We start from the raw sequence: 19412 nt of genomic DNA on the forward strand, positions 1-19412 counted from the left end.
CAAGCTTCCCTCCCCTCTCCCACATCCATTATACTTGATGCATCCAATTACATCGAGGAAAAAAATAACGTGTACAGAAACAGAACAATATTGCAGTTTCTGTTCACCATACCTTGCAAAACCGGGGTACCAAGAAGACATTTGCAAGCCTCCCCGATAAGAAACACTCCTCTGTTCCTGACAGGGCTTGCTGAAACCCCAAGGGAGGTTTCTTTAAATTACAAAAGAATGAGCACGTCGTGCCCCAGTGCAAGATAGTTAAAACTAAAAGCTTGAGCCTTGAATTACCCTTTCTCCCCTCCCCCCCGCCTCCCCCCACCCACCTCTTCCCGGACTTAGAAAACATCAAAAGAATGTTTGCATGTTTGCATCGAAAGAATATTTGCACAAACGCTGCAAATAAACTGGTGGTTTAACTTTCAATCTTCCGACAGCACAAGTCGACTTGGGACATTTGAAAACAAAGGTGAGATTTTCAAGTGGAGTGCGCGCCCCCCCTGAGATGATAGTGCGCCCCCCAGGGGGGCGCGCCCCACAGTTTGAAGAAGTCTGCTCTAGAGAAATAGATAGTTGTCTTATTGCTCATTATGGTCCGTAACTTGTTTTACATGCATTCAAGAATTTCACTTCAACTCGCCTTCTCACAGTGGAGCACTTGTGTGGCTAGATAGGCAAACTAAATAAACCTAAAAGTATTTTTCAGCTCATTTAAAAAAATAACTTATTTACATTACCGGAGAGCTGCTAGACAAGAAAGACCTCAGTGAGGACATTTGTTTTTATGTTCATAGTTGGAAGATGGCGGTCCAGTACCTCAGCAGCCGTCCTGATCTCTGTAGCAAAAGAAATGCTTTCCTCTATTGGTGGTCAGGAGAGGAAACCAACTCAGTATTTGTAGAGGTGTTCAGCTCATTAGCATCCTGTAGGCCCATGTTCCAGTTGTCGTCATCATAATGTGAAGCAAACTCTTCCACATCGCCACAACTGTCATCTTTAGCAGGCTGATCAGAGTCTAAGTCAAAAAGTTGGTGTAATGTCTGTGCAAGGATGTGGGGCAATGAAATCGAGTCTGAGTCAGATGGACTCAAAAGAGGTCGCAGCACATCAAGATCTGGACAGGGTTTTGGTCAACGTCGAGATGGTGCTAGCTCGGACTCCGACACCACGATGGGTTATGGTTCTTTCTCCTTCGCCAGTGGCCTTGGTGCGGGTCTCAACACTGTAGAAACCAGTGTAGTGCCAGTCTCAGGGGCAATACAGAACCCAAAACAGGCTCAAGTGGCTGAAGCCTGTCAAAGATGTGCAGCCAGGCCCCTCAAAGCTTGACCTGCTGCGATGTCGCTGATGGACCTGGGAACTCGGGTGTAATCAACAAGGATGGAATCAGCTCCTTGGGGGAACGTGAGCATGACCAAGAGCAACGGTGTGTCCTCGCAACTTTTCTGGAGAATGAGAGTGGCGAGAAAGGGCAGAGTCTTTTTTTGATAACTTACCTGCAGAATCCAACCATGAGGAAAATCTGCCTCAGGAACAACTTCAGAAGCTAAAGTAGGAATCGGTCTTCGCTTTAGACTTCGACCCGGTGCGGGACCAGCGCAGAGCCTTCCAATGTTTTGCCACATAGAGCTTCACACTCTTCGATGGTTTTAGGGTTCATCTGGGCACAGTTGTCACAGGCGTTGGAGTCATGTGATGACCCCAAGCACCAAAGGCACACCCCATGGGTATCTGTCACAGACATCTACTTGTGAAAGTCCCTACAAGGTTTTAGCCCGGCCATTTTAGGGGGTGACATCCCTTGCACACTGGAAAAAGTTTGGAAGAAAATCTCTTCACTGAGTGAAGATAAAAAGAAGCAGAGCTCCGGATCTATGTCTGAAGGCGAGGAAAGAAATTAACAGACGCCGGAACGGTGTTAACACTGAGTCGCATTGCACCACCAACAGGCGCTTAGGAGCACTGCTTCTGAGTTTTCCAGATTCAGTCTGGCATTTGGGGAAATTCACAAGGTGAGGAATCTGCGATTAGAACTATCCATTACAAATTCTTGTTCATAAAAATGTGGTAAATTCGCTTCTGGACCCAATTGTCACTTCCTGTTGGAAGAGAAAGCTTGTCAGATCTTTTTCAAATATTTTCCCAATAGATGGTCCTTCGAAAAGAAAAGTGCCTATTATTTTACTTGAGATGCAGAGTGCCATTTACCGTTGAGACAGATGATCCCGATAGCTGCAGCAGTTGACAATTCACATGGATGGTTGACCAGAAAGTAGGCCTGCAAGCTGTATGTGAAAGGCACCCATGTGAGGTCCCCAAAGGCTAGCATGAAGCCAAATCCGTCATTGACAATATCCATCGTGGTTAGGATGGCCTCCTGTGGAGGAAGGAGAAATGCTATTATATATTCCACCTTTTATGGAGTTTGAGGTAAATTCTTGATATGGCTAATCTGTATGTAGTTGTGGAATGCAAACCTTTACATGCATTCTTATATTTGTTATCATTTATATGGGACTAACCTTAATATTAAAAAGGTGTTAAAATGCTTACATAATTACATCAAGTTACAGGCTTCAAGTAAAGACATTGGAGAAAACAAAAACATGAGATGCAGGGGAGGGAAGGAAACACAACAGGGCGACGAGGAAAACAAAGTCACATGTCTGGCTGGGTAGGTGTCGGCCGAGGGGGTGAACCAGGCCAACACTCCTCTACAGCTGCATAGGACAGCTCCACCGGGCATCTGATGAGCAGTGTCCCAAGGTTCACTGGCTATAGGCACGCCCCAAAAGTTGCTCAACTCAACTATAAACCAATGTAAAAATCAATGTAGAAATCTATAGGGTTTTATTGATTTCCTACTCCTTCTTGTATTTCATTTCTTGGTAAACAACCACAATGTATTCATTCTAATACAACAAGTTCATTTTTCAATTATATCCATAATAATCAATTTTTCATGACAATTTGTCAAATTTCTCCGTTTTCCTGATACCCCAATGCATTTCGGACCTCTCTGGTCCTTTATATGGGGGACACTATCTACAATACCCAAACCAAAATCAATACCAGTTTTTGCTTTTAGCTGCATTGATCAAATCATAAAACAATCCAGTGTTGTGTCATGCATCACAGCACTTGTCTTCACCTAAATCCCTTGTCTCGGTTTACCAAATACAGTGCTAAGGAATTTTACAAGTTATTCAAAGCGTTCACTTATATCATTTCCAGTTGCTGTCGGCTAACTTGCTGCGCTGCACAACATAACATAACAGTATGATTTGATACCGGCACTCCCTTCTCCTAACCGGTCAACGCCGATTCGAATAGGCCTCCTAATGCTTCACTATCTGCCATATGTGCTTACACGGAACCCCAGCCAATAGACTTTACTCTTAAAATGTTAATTGTTGAAAAAACCTACATCCTAGAGAAGCACGAATGGGAACAATTCAGAGTATCTCCCTGTGCGTGTGACCTGCTTACTGGAAAAATGAAAGGCACTGAGGAAATGTCTAAATGACTATATTAAGTAGCATTAGAATAGTTCATGGATGGCGTTCCCCTCTTTCACCATACTGCCATCAAATGCACTGCTTTCGTGGGCTAAAAACATTATTTTTTTGAAAACATTTTATGGGGTTGGAAGAATCTTTGTACTATATATTGTTTATGTATTCTGAAAGATGAAACCCACAGAAAAGTATTCACAGTGACTGTAGTTTGTTTGGTTCAAAAAATCAAATAGTTACTAAATTGTGTTGAAGGGTCCTCTGAGAGTATTTTAATACATGAATAACTTCCTGACGTTTACATCATTGAGGTTACCCACTTTTCTGGATTTCATTGGAATTCTGAAGCAATGGAGGACAACGCTATGTAGCTGGGATGACTAAATTATCTTGCAAGAAAAGGCAAGTTATTAGGTATAATGCAGCACACTCTATGGCTGTATTATTGAGATAATTTGTCATTTTAAAACAGATTATTACTGTACGGGCTCCAAATGTGTTCAGAGTTTGACCGCAGAATACAGCAATGAGCAATTGCACATTTATTTCAATGCATTTGAATTTTAGATGAGCAGAAATTGGCAGCGTGACCAGTCATGTCACTCTGGAGTAAGGAATCTGTTTCCGATCATCCAGTCAGCTTACATTGTCTCCAAGTAAGTAAATGAGTTTGGGACATGAGTTTATTCATGGCACACAGAGCTTTATGCAATGAAAACCAATCTTTTTACATTAAAAATTTTGAAAATATCTCCCACTTCACCTGCTTAGCTAAAACTCTACAATTCTCGTAAGAAATCCAAGAATCTGTATTACACGTGCTGGTGGTAGAGCCGTTTCGATATACATTGCCATGATCTGGAACCAGTTAGCAGTACAGATAAAACATATAAAAAAATCTCCCATCTTAAGACCACTCTAAACATTGTTATACTGTAATCAAAGTTCAGTATAAATGTTCTTTGAGAATCAAGTTGTACTACCAGCATTTGTATAGCCTCAGGGATCACTGTTGCGCTATACAAATGCATAAAAATGAAATGAATTGAATAAAAATACAGTTAGCACAGAAGGGAAATAAAAACAGTGGAGGCAGGGGGAAGATTGAGAACACTGGGAAATGACTTAGAGTGAGGAAGAGGTTAGAACACACAAACTGGAGAAGATAGCAATGGCACTTGGGTAAATTGTATCAACTAGTAAACTACCATCAGCAAATTTAGCTATCTACAAGACAGGTTGAGAAGTAATACAAGAAAGTAACACTCAGCCATGTAGGGAAACTGCACATAGAACAAGGCACGGGTTGATGAATAAAGGCACTATCCATTCTTAGCCACAACAGCAATAGCATCATTATAAAAAACTGTTTATGAGTCAGTGAACAGAATGATTTGATGGTTTAATGCACCCGATAGCCTCCAGACTGCAACTAGAGGGCCTTGTCGCCACAGGCCAAAGTCATAGAATGACCTTTGGTAGACCGAATGCTTCTGAAGCAATGCCAATATGGGCTTGAGGAATCACCACCACCACAAAAGGGTGACCATAGTAAGACAGCCTCATCTAAGAATGGCTGCACACTGAGAAGATAACTTACCTCATTCCAGAGAGCGTCCACAATATATAGGAGTTGGAAGGCGTTAACTAACATCATAGCGAGCGATGGTACGCCCCTCAGCTCCATTTCCTTCATATGCATGGCCAGGTTTATCAGGGCCTGAGGAGGTAATAGATTGAAGAAGACATGTCACAAGCATATCACCTACTTTTGTGAAAATCCTTTCCTTTTTTAAATAGACCTTTTTAGTGAACACTAAGCTGGGGAAACAGAGGTCTTAATTTTGTGTATACACCATGCATCCTATACTGCTGTTGTCAGCCTCGACCCTGCTATTTTGGGTCACCCCAGGGGTTATGTTACAAGTTTGCAGTTTTCTGGATGGTGGCATGAAAAAATGTAATATCAAGTGCAAACTCTATGTAACATTGAGTCATTTACTCCTTTGCAGTTATTGCCCAAAAGAACGCAATTGTGTTGGCTGTGGGCACTTGGCTTCTAAGATCCAGTCTGCGGCCATCAACTTGAAGCCGGGAGAAGGGCTACATTGAGGTGCCAGATTTAGAGCTCACTTTCAGAAATTCTACATTATGCAACACTACAACATTTAACCTGGAAAAACCAATGAACAGTGCTTTGTCACGTACATGAAGCACATAGCTCTCATCTGAAACCTGATTTTAGTTGCCTTGCTCATTCATTTTCTTGGGAAAGACCACAGCATATAATCATCTGACTGCAGTGTTTTTAAAATGCAAAACAAACAACTTCAAGTAGCATTTTTTGTTTAATCCTCATTCTCACATCCAACTTGAAGAGTCCTATGCACTCTCAGAAGCTTATGTACTGCACCACTTTTGACTCAACACCAGACTATTAAATAAACAATTTCCAACACAAAAATATGAACTCTAACAACTCCATGAACAGGGGGTAATCATTTAGCCAGAACCAGCCTGCGGTTAATACTGCTTTTAATTCATGGTCTTTTCTTTGCCCTACTGCTGTTTTTCAGAATTAATTGCGAATGTGGTAAAAAAATAAATGTAATGCTAAGATATGCAAAGAGCTGTAATCCCTAAATCACCCTTCTAGTGGCATTCCAGTCAATCAGCAGGATCTCCAGTGGAGTAAAAGGAGTGAGGAAGAGAATGCGGCAATTGAAGTGAGGGATTAATTAACTCAAAACCATACTGTCATCCCTGCCTCATGCCCTTCAGCTCCCCTCCCCCAACCCCATGAAAAGTTGGGCTTCTGGCCCAAGAAATAAATTGGCAGGACAGTCAGCCTTGGCATTTACTAAAGCCTGAAACTCTCACATGGACGTCTGTATGGGCTGATAAAAATAGTGGTAACAAATTTGCAAAACATGCCTGAAAATTCTTGCTACTCATTCAGATGAAACAAGTGGAGCACTGGGACCGGTGGACAAGAGGGTGAAGCTGAGGGAGCGCAAGTAGACTCAAAATAACATTTTTAGAAAGGGGTAATGTCTTGGTACCACCAATGGATAGGCCATGCTTCAGCTTTCTTGCCAAAGTGTGTAAAAGCCACCATTTTTAAGGGAATTCTTATAGCATAGTGGTGACTCACGTTCTGTTTTCTATGGTCAGTGGAGATGGACTCCATACCAAATACCCTCTATCACCTACCCAGCCAATAAGACCAGGGCGCAGCTCACAGAAATACTTGAGGTCAAATTTTCCCAGCCGTGGGTTCAGCTCATGCCCGATGAAGAAGTCATACACGGGGTTACCTGTCAGGTCAAAAAGAAGCGTAATTAATCATTATGGACTACAGAATAAATGTTTTCTACCTTTGTAGCCCTATTAGGCCATAACCAAATCAAGCATCGTCAGTTGGTATCATAGTTCAGGCTCTGTACAGACATAGCTTATCTGCAGAATAACTGTCAATGTGTAGTCAGATTTGTGTGAAAATAAAGATTGCTTCATTGAAGTGATATAATAATGAATACAAAATAAAAAAGTCATTATCATAAATCTTGTCATTTTATATTAAGTATTATAACAAACCAGGTAGGAGAGGGTCAAAAGGAAAATTTTAAAAACCAGCCTAGGTTCACATCCCCTAATACTCATTTATAAACAACACAAGGAACCTGGGGTCTAGAAGCCAAAATTGTGGCACACAAGCTGCACTTACGCAAAGGTAAAGTGGTACAGATTAGTTGATGGCTATCCAGACAATGTGGGTTGAATTTCTCTATATACCACAACAGACGTTCTTTTCCATAAGCTAGATTTATTTTCTCTTGTCTGCTTGGTAACGGAGGTACCACTTTACCTTTGCGTAAGTGCAGCTTCTGTGCCAGAATTTTGGCTTCTAGACCCCATTTTATATTAAGTTGCAAATCAAAACAACAAACAATAAAGAATACGATAATGACAAAAATATATCTTAACTCTAACGTTAACTGAACACTATAGGTACTTATCCTTCATACTTATCTCTATATGTGCGTCTTTGCCTGCTTTTACCTCTCTCTCTTTACAACTGCACCTCCTTTGACTGGTACCTCTCCCCTAAGACCCACCACTCCATATGCCCACCTACACCTGCATCTACCTGTACCCCCATCCGTTTACTTACTTCTAAACCTATCAATGCCTCAACACCTAACCAGAGGTGGCTTCATGACTGGGGCAAACACAGTCCTATCACTTAAGAGACCTTTGGGTCATCTGGTCCAGGGGCTTGCATTTCTCTCTACATTGTTGCATCTTCAGGTTGCATGTTTTCTCAAAAAGACTCCTCTATAGTCCCAAAACTTTACTTTAAAATTGACCCTGATTTAAAATGTCTGAATCTTGTCTGTCCTCGTTTCCTTTCTAAAGTCCCTCTCAATCCTCGTCATGCTTTCTTTCTTGGAGTACAACCTACTATAAGTCACATGCATGTTTGCCTTAATCTCTATTATTGTATTTCTCCAACATGCCACACCTCATTTCATAGATCAGAACCTCTCTTTTTTTTAAACCATACACTGTAATCTAACAATAAATCATTTCCTGTTGTCTGTTTCTTGATTCCATCTATCATTTGTATGAACTCACATATTCCCCACCAATGATCACATCTAAACCTGTCAATTAAATTTACTGCAGTGAAACTGGAATGAACGAACAATGTTTTTGTTGTATTTTCTATACTTATGTTTTGCTGTATCCCTTTAAGCCTGACATTCCATTTCCCTGATGTCATTCTCTATCCTGTTCTGCCTTGTCAGTTAGCTCCCTGCTCTCTGATGGGATCACCAGTTATTCTCTGTGGTGCATAATAAATGCCATATACTTGATTACCAGCCTTTTATCTTCATTTACATCACATGGCGACGATGAGCAGCGTGAGCTAAACAACCACAGAGGGAGAAAAACTCCACTGGTGAGAGAGGAACCACGCAATTATTTTTAAGAAATACCTCGTTTGTTGAACAATTAAAAGAAAAGATTCTCCACTGGAAAGGAAATTCAAAGAGGAAGAGATCACCAGAAGTAAGTGGAATTCACAAGACTTTAAATTTCCCGGGAAAGAAACTACCTTATCTTTATGGGAAAACTCACAAAAGAACAGGACAATTTTGGTATGATCAACATCAATGACTAAAGGATTTGACTACTTTTCCATTGAGAGCACAGAACTAATCCTGCTAACCAACAATAAATAACCACTGGATTAAACATTAACCTTGGGTTCCAGAGCGATGGGCTTTCTGGTATAAAGGATTTCAACTCATCAAGGGTCGTAAGCACTATATAAATGCAATTACAATATAATACATCTACCTTGACTCCTACCTCTCCATGTACACTTTTACACTTACCTCTACCTGCAAGTCTATCTATCCCTCGATACATAACAATAGGCAGCATCCTTATTGGACTATACTCGTATCTCATCACGTGATGGGATCCCTTACATCCTTCTTATTATCATTGGAGGGGGAGTAAGGCACACTTGCATGGGTGCCTTGCTTAAAGACACATTTAGTCTTCGGTGGTACAAAAACATTATCAGCATGTAAAAATAGGTGTCTGCTTTAGATTTCATAGCATTTTTCATCATCTTTTATTGATGTATTACTACCCCATTAGATCTACTGCTCAGTTAATGTATCATGTCACCGAAATCAACTAAAATCAGTTTCCTTTTTAGGACCCGACGCTAATATTCTGTCACAACCCAACTTGAATGTATGCATGTTATTTGACGGCCTCTGTGCCACTTGTAGCACTTTTTTAAGTCTCGCCTGGGCACCGCTTGAGCGGTCTCTGCTGTATTCAGGTATGGACTTTAAGCTCCGCCCATTTTTCGTTCATCTCTTCAATTGGCTCCTGTTAAAACCTCATTTTCTCCTGTTGTACCCTCCCAGGAGGACTGCCCCGTTACATGTGTTGTTACTCGGGATGTTTTAGTTAGTCTGTGAGCACTATTTTCTTAAATGACTCTTCTGCCTGCTGTTGCAGGACATGCTCAGTTTACTTTACTTGAGCAGCTTCATTTGCCTGCCCACTTAATATCCCTGTGCAGTCAGCCGTCCACCCCCACAGCACTGTTTGGCCACCCCCACCACCCCTCCAACATTGCTTTTTTACATTATTTTAAATTAGTATATTTTTGTGCGCCCAGGGGGAAGATTAAGTAATTTGCCCAGATTCACTGGATGTTCAGCCAACGTTGAGGCTTGAACAAGGATCTCCAGGTCTTGAGTCAGCAACTCTCACTGCTGCACCACATTCTGTCACTCTGGGGATCCATGTTGCAGTCTCCCTATGTTTTCTTCAAAGGTGCTGCATTTTTATGCACTTTTTAACGGTTTTTATGCACTTTTTTATGTTTTTTATTTACACTGCTTAAAATGAGTTAAGAGTAGCAAGGTGCATCCTATTTAGCAATATTTGGCCTTTGAAGATGGCGGTCGTTGTGGGCCACTCTTATTGTGGCATTCAGATGACAAACCCAGCATCACGTCCTTTGCACAGAGATCACGTGCCCCGATGGGATATCATCCTACGGCTACTTTCCATATACAAATAGAGTGAGTATGTTTGATGAACCTGGCACCTCACTTTATTCGTTTTGTGTTATCCCCTTGCATATAAGGAGATTTAGTTACTCCGTGATTATTCTGGTTAGTTTATTTATTACTCTTATGATGAGCCAGGAGTAGCCGGGTGCATTGCAATTAATTATTTCTGGCCACCTTTGCTTTTAATTAGGTGGCCACTTTGAGTCGTTAAAGTGGTTCTATCTATTATTGGCACGTGTTATGTCTTGCTTCGCAGGTCCTTTAATTATCAGGCCGGCCCCCACAGGGTCTTATAAGGTGGATGCCGTGGCATATCACTCATATTTGGAGCAGAGCTGCCCTCACATTGCTGTGAGTTCCTGAGTTGCTCGTGCCACGGCATTTCGTTTTTAAACCTGGTGATTCCATTACATCTTCTACACGAGTACATACGGGTTTCTTCTCATTACGTTGAGCAATTATGGAGTCTGCTCCCTTCTATATATTTTTTATTTTTCACACATGTACTTTTATTGTTTATTAAAGGTTCTATTGTGAGCCATTTTTCCGATGTTTGGTTCAGCTCCTGATTTTCTGTCAATTTTGAAATGGCGTTTTGCAGCCCGCCCGAAGTTATTTTTGTACTAAATGCCATTCAGGTGAGCCGGTCTCCCTTTTATGTTTAAATATCTTGCTGCACTAGTTTATCTGGGCCCTAGTTCATCTTGTGGCGCTTCATTTAAGTAAATTTTTGTAGCCGGATGTTATGCATGCTTCATTTTTCTGAGTTCATTGGGTTCTGGTTCTGGCCATAATCGTATGTGCTTCCAGCATTTGTGGGCTCAAATGTGATCATCTGCAAACTGTGCATTATATCAGAAACATAGTATATATGACACTGGGTGAGAGTTCTACCAGCTTTAACATAACCAGCGGCCCGCTGGCAATGTGATGTTTGATAATCTCATTGTATAACCTCATTCATGTTTTTCTTATAGCTGAAACTGAACATATTTCTTTCCGGATTCTGGCATTGGGAGACATCTCCACACTAATTCCTCCTGGAGAACCATATACTACATCGGATATCGGCATTTGTCCATCTCTGAATAAGGTTAAAGATGAACTAATTCAGATCTGTGAAAAACCTGTTGCTGTTTCTCAGTTTCTTTTTATTAATTCTTTCTACGTTTTAGGCACATTAGCCTATTTACTGTGTACATTTTAGAGTCTTTCTTGTTTAGCTTGCCCAGCAATGTTATATGCTTACAAACCACAAAACAAAAGTCAAAAACTCTCAATTACAACGCCAACAGCTCTAACTTACAGAAATGCGAGACTGACTGCATTGCATATGCTTGTTCTATTCATGTCATTGTGGTCCTACAAGGCTTGGAAAATGCTTCTTATGGAGATCAGTATAAATAATACTTCAAAAGGGGTTAGGAAGCACACTGCCTCTCATCTCAACACAGTTCACCCACATTTCATTCTGGTAAATGCAGTACAGTTAATTCAAAGAGAAAAGTCATCTGGGGTTGCTGAAATGCCAGCCAAGTCTCCACAGGTTACAGTACCACTCCCAAGCATAAAGGTGCGTTCCAAGTGAGCTCAACAGCTCGTTGGCTCATGGGAGCTTTTTAAAAACAAGGGGGGCCGGGATCACACTGCCTCTCACCCCAGCTCAGTTCACCCCAATTGCATTCGGGTAAATGCAGTAAACTTACTTCAAAGTTTTCTTTTTATTGAGTTCTATCTTTCCATCATTGCATTATTATACATCTGTATTCATTATACAAACTCAGTGCGACATGGTCAACATGAGTAATGAATATGCTACTTACCAGTATGCATCTGTTCTTGGCATGTAGGGCTGCTAACATTCATATCTTAGCATTAGATCGCCGCCTAGTGTTGGGTCCGGATGATCGCACATTGTTGTCCTGGAAGAGTCTTCGAAGTATCCTGAGATGGGTGGCTCCTCCCCTGGACTACAGTGCGCATGGGCATCGGCTCCATCCCCAGATTGTTTTTCGCCATTGTGGCAGAAGATGGAGTGAAAAGTGTAAAGGATGTCCATGCTAATGAATAAATACAATAGTATATCTGCAGCTGCGACAGGCACCGGGGAGGAGGGCGGGCGATATGAATGTTAGCAGCCCTACATGCCAAGAACAGATGCATACTGGTAAGTAGCATATTCAGTTCGAGGCATGTGGGCTGCTAAATTCATATCTTAGCATAGAATACATAGCAGTCCCTCCATCAGCGGCGGTTGCCTGTGCCAGCTGCAGAAACCTGAAAAAGTGTTTTGAGAACAGCCTGTCCTACAGCAGCTTGCTGCTTGGAATGTACATCAACACAGTAGTGTTTTGTAAAGGTATGTGGTGTAACCCACGTGGCTGCTCTGCAAATATCCTCTAAAGGAATGTTCCCTAGGAAAGCCATGGATGCCCCCAATTTGCGTGTGGAGTGCGCCCTTGGGGGAATCGTTAAAGTGCGCTTGGCCTTTTGATAACATATCTGGATGCACTTAACAATCCACCTGGCTATTCCTGCTTTGGAAATAGGGTTGCCTTTGTGTTGTGGTGCGAAGGCAACAAAGAGTTGTTTTGTCTTTCTAAAGGGTTGTGTCCTGTCTATGTAGTACATCAACGCCCTCCGTACATCTAAGGTATGGAGCATTCTTTCTGCCACCGTTTGTGGGTTTTGAAAGAATGCTGGCAAGTCAATAGTTTGGTTGAGATGAAACTGTGACACCACCTTCGGAAGGAATTTGGGGTTAGTGCGTAGCACTACCCTATTTGGATGAATCTGAATGAATGGCTCTTGGATTGTGAGCGCTTGTAGCTCACTAACACGCCTCAGCGACGTAATAGCTATTAGGAAAGCCACTTTCCACGTTAGGAACTGGAGTTCACACGAGTGCAGTGGCTCAAAAGGTGGTCCCATCAGTCTGGTGAGGACCACATTGAGGTTCCACACCGGAGCTGGTGGTGTTCTTGGGGGAATGACTCGTTTCAGGCCTTCAAGAAAGGCTTTAATGGCAGGCACTCTGAAGACAGAGAGGTGCTGCCTGTTCTGAAGGTAAGCCGCTATGGCGGATAGATGTATCCGAATGGAAGTGTACGCTAGATTGCACTTGTAAAGATGCAACAGATAGCAAATGATGTCAGGGATAGATGCATCTAGCGGGTTGATGTCATTGGCAGTACAGTAAATGACAAAACGCTTCCATTTCGCAGCATAGCATGCTCTGGTAGTTGGCTTCCTTGCCTCCTTGATGATGTCCATGCATTCTGGAGGTAGGTTAAGGTATCCAAACTCTAGGACTTCAGGAGCCAGATCGCCAGGTTGAGCTGTTGCGGATCTGGATGCTGAATTTCTCCATGGTTCTGCGTTAAAAGACTGGGCGTGAGGCGCAGTCTTTGATGCGGCACCACTGATAGTTCTGTGGTATATAAATAAATAATACCGGATCTATTTTTTAATGAATGAATGAATAACAGATAGCTCAATAAAATAAGAGTCAAGATTCGAGGTAGTAGGAGTTTCTGCAGGTTTATTACAGCATAAGGACAGGATCAGGACAACCTGCATAGAATGACCCAGCAGGACAACTGGGGCCCAGCAGCTGCCGGGGCTTGATCTGGGATGAGCGCGCTAACTTTTAATAACAATACATCGACTTATATACATAGCGCAAACACATAGCATTACATTGCAGTAGGCGTAGCAGTGGGTGGAGCAGAAGGCGTGACGCGTAGCAGTCGCGAGAGATAACAGTAAAAGTAGGTGTAACTGGGAGTATACATAGACATGTGATGCAAACGTAACAGAATATGTCATGAATGGGCGGAAACATAGGAGGGGGCTACCTAAGGAGCCGGGACCTCTAACCTGGTGGTGCGCGAAAACTGGCAATGACGTGTTACTAGGAGAAGCTGGGGGCTACGAACTCTGTGCTAGGAGCAGAGACTAGAGTCTGGAGGGTCAGAGCGACATGTGCCTGAACCCTATCTGGTATCTGATGTTTAGGGAACATGTTGATATAAACTAGAAGTCATGAGGGGAAAAGCTAACTTGATTCTAAGACTGGACCATGCATTATTCTACATGTAGTGCGTGATGAAGAATATTAAATGACCATTAATACAGTATTTCTCTAACGTGGAGCCGAATAGGCTAGACAATGACGGAAACTATTGATGCAGTTCAGTAGCTTAGGAATGCAGAGAAGAAGGACTGAACTGATAGCTGGAATCATAACATACTCTTGGCAGACTCAGAGGCAGAGCCGGGCTGCACCGGGCACTGCGAGGCAGGAAGTAAGTGAAGGGTCGAGGATACAGGTGGGGGCTGTATCGCTCCTTAGCGAGGCTTTCAGGAGACAGGAGCTGAATCTGTGGTCCGGGCCCTGTTGAGGCCTAGAAACGGGGACTTTATAATGAAATAACGTGCACACTGAGAAACGTGACAACGTAACTTTACATAGGCCTGATATTCGTAGTATTCACGAGGACTGGAAACTGACATACCAGAGGTGGACACAACTGTAATTGCGTCATTAATCAGACATGGGGAATAACATATGCATATTGGTCATGCACACATAACATATGATGGATGAAGCGTAGGGACACAGAACATGGCAAAATTTACTTTTCCACATTCCCTCCTTGTCACTACGTTTCCATCAGGAAACATCAATATTCATGATACCATCTATCATTTCATACAGTACCATTTGCTCGTCTCGAATTGTCTTGGAACGGGATTTAGAACGGGGCTTAGGACTAGGAATACAAGAGGTAGCACACATGCTGCAAATCGCAGGGCCACATTGTATACAGAGGCAGCAGCTGAATATGATCGCTACTGCAATACCTAGAAAGGACAGGACTTTCCATCCCCATGCGGAAATTATATTCCAGAACCAACCGGACCATGTCCAGGTGCCTGGATCTTGGTGTAACAGATGGGCAATTTTATGGAGTCTGGTTATAGCTGAATAAACAGACGGCGCGTTATTTGGAATGAAAATGCAGCAACTAGATCCGATGTCTCTACAGGCCCCGCCCCTATCGGCCAGTATGACGTCAAGGACGAGACGATTTTGCAAAACGACAAATCTCATAGCAGATTGTTCTTCGGTTAGGTTACCTAGAGCAGAGGCAGTCTCATTTACTACAGCTTCAAGGGTTCTTGTTAACCTACGGATTAGTTTACTATTCTGGACAGGTCCTAAAAAGAAGAAGAAGCCTTTATTGAAATCTGTATACTGTTCTAGAGTAGTTTCAGTATAATCGACAATTGGGGACTCCCTTCTATGTCTAATGTGTACTAGATGTGTGTTTCTGTGATAATCAGATGGGGCTAGGAAAACAGGTGGCAGTAGGAAAGCAATGTAACAGGTTCCCTCCCAATCGAGGGGCAGACGAACATATGCAGTTTGACCACAAATAAAATAAGAATGGCGTGAAGCTTTAAAAATAGATTTCCTACTGTCACTATACTGGATAACAGTAGTACATTCACTATGACCTACATGTATGGAACCATAACTACGGACACATAATTCGCCTTTGACTGGTAGTACTGAAATAGTAGGTAAGTCTGGAGTAGTATCAGACTGAACATTCAGGACCATGAAATTCGACGAATAATTACCTAAATTATATACTTCATTTTCTAGATCTAAACCTGTTCTGTGGGGGAAACCTTGCTTGTCTGAAAAACATGTACTGTTAAGAAAAGACATATCTGTTGAGGATGACGTTAACGTGGACCATGCTCCACACGAACCATTGTGTGAGAATGGATAAGGAAAGAGTGGCAGAACTCCCTTCGGTGTCTGGAAAGGGGGGAGTCGACCACACACCCAACAATTAGTGGCATTGCTGGTCTGGTGTGAATAATGTAACATGCGGATAAATGTGTTGTTGCGCATAGCGAGGCGGTATGAATATTCGTGAGGAGGCAGATCACTAAACGTGTGTTCTACTGTAGCATTAGCAGACATATTTACATGAGGAACTGGAAAATACAGATAGAATGCATAGCTGGTGCAGGAAATCATTATGCTGATGAATAATACGAAACTCAGAAAAACGATACATTGAATTGAACTTCGACTAACTCTCTCACTATGGGGGTCTATTTTATACATGTCAGAAACAGTCTAACCGTTTCACCTAGGGGAGGACTTATACAATCAAACTGACTGACTTATTTTACTAGACCTGAGCTTTAACTTATACTCCTGCTGCGGAGTTTTCTCTAACAAGGGAGGGGTTGTAATAATGTCTTTTGCGGGACAGTCCTTTAAAACAATGTCTCGACAGTTTTTAAAATCCTGGGAATCCTGGGAAATGTTTTTAGAAACGGATTTCAATCCATTAAAAAGTTTTACATGAGAAAGGTGGATCCATCCTTTTCTGCCTTCCAACTTGACGGCAGTACGGGTGGTCAAGAGGACCTGACGTGGCTCCTTCCAACGTGGTTCCAGCGGACTTGATCTGTCAAAATTTCTGATCATCACCAAGGAGCCTGGAACGATCTCGTGCGGTGCCACCTCGGTATTGTATGGAAATGCGGCAGCAACCTGTGAACGACATGAGTTGAGGGCAGACATCAAGGAAGCTAGGTAATCTGTCAGCATATTACATGAAACATCGGTAATACTTCGGGGTCTAGGAGTACCCCACATGTTAGGGGGGCGGCCGAATACGACCTCATACGGGGACAGACCTGATCTAGAATGTGCGACCATGCGCATATAAAACAGGGCGACTGGCAGAGCTACTAGCCAGTCCACACCTTTTTCTTTACAAACTTTGGCAATACGGATTTTCAGGGTTTGATTATGTCTCTCGACCAGACCGGCTGCTTCAGGATGGCGTACACAATGAAACTTCCACTGGTACCCTAACAAAAGGGAAACGTGCTTCATTAACTCTGAGGAGAATGGCTGACCGTTATCAGAATATACGACTCTAGGGAGTCCGTATCTAGGGAAGAATTCACGAACCAACTGCTTGGCAGTGGTCGCGGCTGTGTAATCTGGGACTGGATATGCTTCTGTCCATCTGGACAAAGCGCATACAACTACAAGGACATACTTGAAACCTCGACATCGCTCCATCTGAATATAATCCATCTGGAGGACCTCAAAAGGGTGGTCAGGGGGCTGGAAACCACCTTGTTCCACCGGGACACTTTTACCTGGATTAAACTGACAACATATCATACAGGTACGGACTTTCTGCTTGGCTGCAGCTCGTAGATGCTTGTTGAACCAAATGTTCTGAATACTGTCTAACATAGCTTTTTCTCCTAAATGTGCTGGACTATGTGCGGTATTAATAATGACTTGAACCATAGAGTCGGGGAGAAACCATGTGGCTCTACCCTTCGTTAACCATCCTTGATCTGTCTGGACCCCTCCTTGTTCAGACCATTTCTTGATTTCGTCGGGGGTAGCATGTAACTGGATATCTATGACGTCTTGTGTAGGGTCCTTAACTGTCATGCATGTAGTCGGATCTGGAGTATGTGTCATGTTAACTGGAATGTCTGGAGTCTGTGCTGTAAGCTTGGCTGTGCGGTCTGCTAGATCATTACCTTGGGAAATAATGTCAGTAACTTTCGTATGTGCTTTGCATTTCATGATGGCAATAGATGTCGGTAAATGTATGGCATCTAACAGGGCTTGAATAAGGAGACCATGCTGAATCTTGGTTCCATGAGAAGTCATGAAACCTCTCTCCTGCCAGAGCACTCCGAAGTCGTGTACAACTCCGAATGCGTAACGTGAATCTGTATAAACATTAACTTTCAGGTTCTTGGCATGTATACAGGCTTGTGTCAGAGCGACTAGCTCTGCTGCTTGAGCGGACAGGGTATCAATACGGTGTGTTTCAATAACTTCGGTGTCAGTAGTCACTGCATACGCGGCGACTAGTTCTCCTGTACTAGTTCTCATACATGAACCATCCACATAAAGTGTCAGGTCGGGATCTGGTAACGGAATGTCTGTCAGGTCTTGTCTTGGCTTTGTCGTAATATTAACTACTTCCACACAATCATGTGGGTCTGGATTTGAATTAACTGATGGTAACAGTGTAGCAGGATTCAGAACGTTGCAGCGTCTGATTTCTATGTGTGGCTGGAACAGTGTCAATTCATAACCTGTTAAACGTGCAATTGTCAAGTGCTGAGTTTGTGTTCGGTTTAAAAGAACTTCCACTGAATGTGGGACTTGTACTGTCAGGGAATGCCCTAAAACTATGGAATCACTTTGTCTGATAGCTAGTGCTGTGGCTGCAACTGACTTGAGGCACGCAGGCAACGCCTGGGCGACTGGATCTAATGTGCTCGAAAAATAAGCACAGGGCTTGTATTGTCCTGCTTGATCTTGTGTGAGAACAGATAATGCTGTACCTTCGCGTTCAGTAACGAAAAGTGTAAAAGGCTTACTGTAGTTCGGTGTAGCTAGAACTGGAGCTTGACATAGGGCTCTCTTTAACTCGTTGAAACTAAGTGTATGGTCAGATGTCCAAGGGAGGACAGTCGATACGGCTGCCTCCTGTGTCGTTAACTGTATCAGTGGCTTGGCTAGAAATGCATACTGAGGAATCCATTGTCTACAATAAGAAGTAAGGCCGATAAAGGCACGTACCTCCTTCTGGGTTCTGGGCTGGGGAAGACTCGCTATACACTGGATACGGTCTGGTGTCAACTGCCTACCCCTCTTGGACAGTAAGTGTCCTAAGTAAACCACTTGCTGGACACAGAATTGAAGCTTCGAAGGTGACACCTTGTGCCCCATCTCGGCTAGAAAATACAAGACTGTAAGGGATGCTCGCTCGCAGTCACGTTCAGAACGGGCTGTGATCAGTAGATCATCGACATACTGGAGCAGGGCAGTGTCAGTTGGCATGTGAATGTTGTCTAGTTGTCTCTTGAGTGCTTGACTGTAAATACTAGGGCTTTCTGTGAAACCTTGAGGAGCGCGTGTAAACATATAGCTCCTTCCATTTAAACAAAATCCGAAAAGAAACTGGCTGTCTGGATGAATTGGAACACTGAAAAATGCATTCTTGAGGTCTATGACAGTGAAAAACATGGCTTCGGAATCAATAGCTGTTAACAGGGAAGAAATATCTGGGACAACTGGGTACTGAGGAATAATACATTTATTAAGCTCTCGTAAATCAATCACTAATCGATATACTGGGGGTGCATTTGGATCAGTACGTTTCATGACTGGAATGATCGGAGAATTGCATACATTGGAGTCAGTTTCTAC

General features: G+C 42.7%; 1 protein-coding gene across 1 annotated transcript in view; it reads right to left on the reverse strand.

Moving 5' to 3' along the window:
- TM7SF2 (transmembrane 7 superfamily member 2) overlaps positions 1–19412 on the reverse strand; it is a 100376-nt gene that overhangs the window by 13285 nt on the left and 67679 nt on the right. Inside the window, exons 6-8 of the mRNA XM_078660775.1 lie at positions 6726–6829; positions 5113–5232; positions 2206–2374 (exon numbers count right to left, since the gene is read on the reverse strand). Of these exons, the coding sequence (XP_078516901.1) occupies positions 2206–2374; positions 5113–5232; positions 6726–6829 (393 nt within the window). The remainder of the gene's footprint in view (positions 1–2205; positions 2375–5112; positions 5233–6725; positions 6830–19412) is intronic.

This window comes from Lissotriton helveticus, chromosome 9, assembly GCF_964261635.1.
Source record: "Lissotriton helveticus chromosome 9, aLisHel1.1, whole genome shotgun sequence".
Lineage (NCBI taxonomy): Eukaryota > Metazoa > Chordata > Amphibia > Caudata > Salamandridae > Lissotriton > Lissotriton helveticus.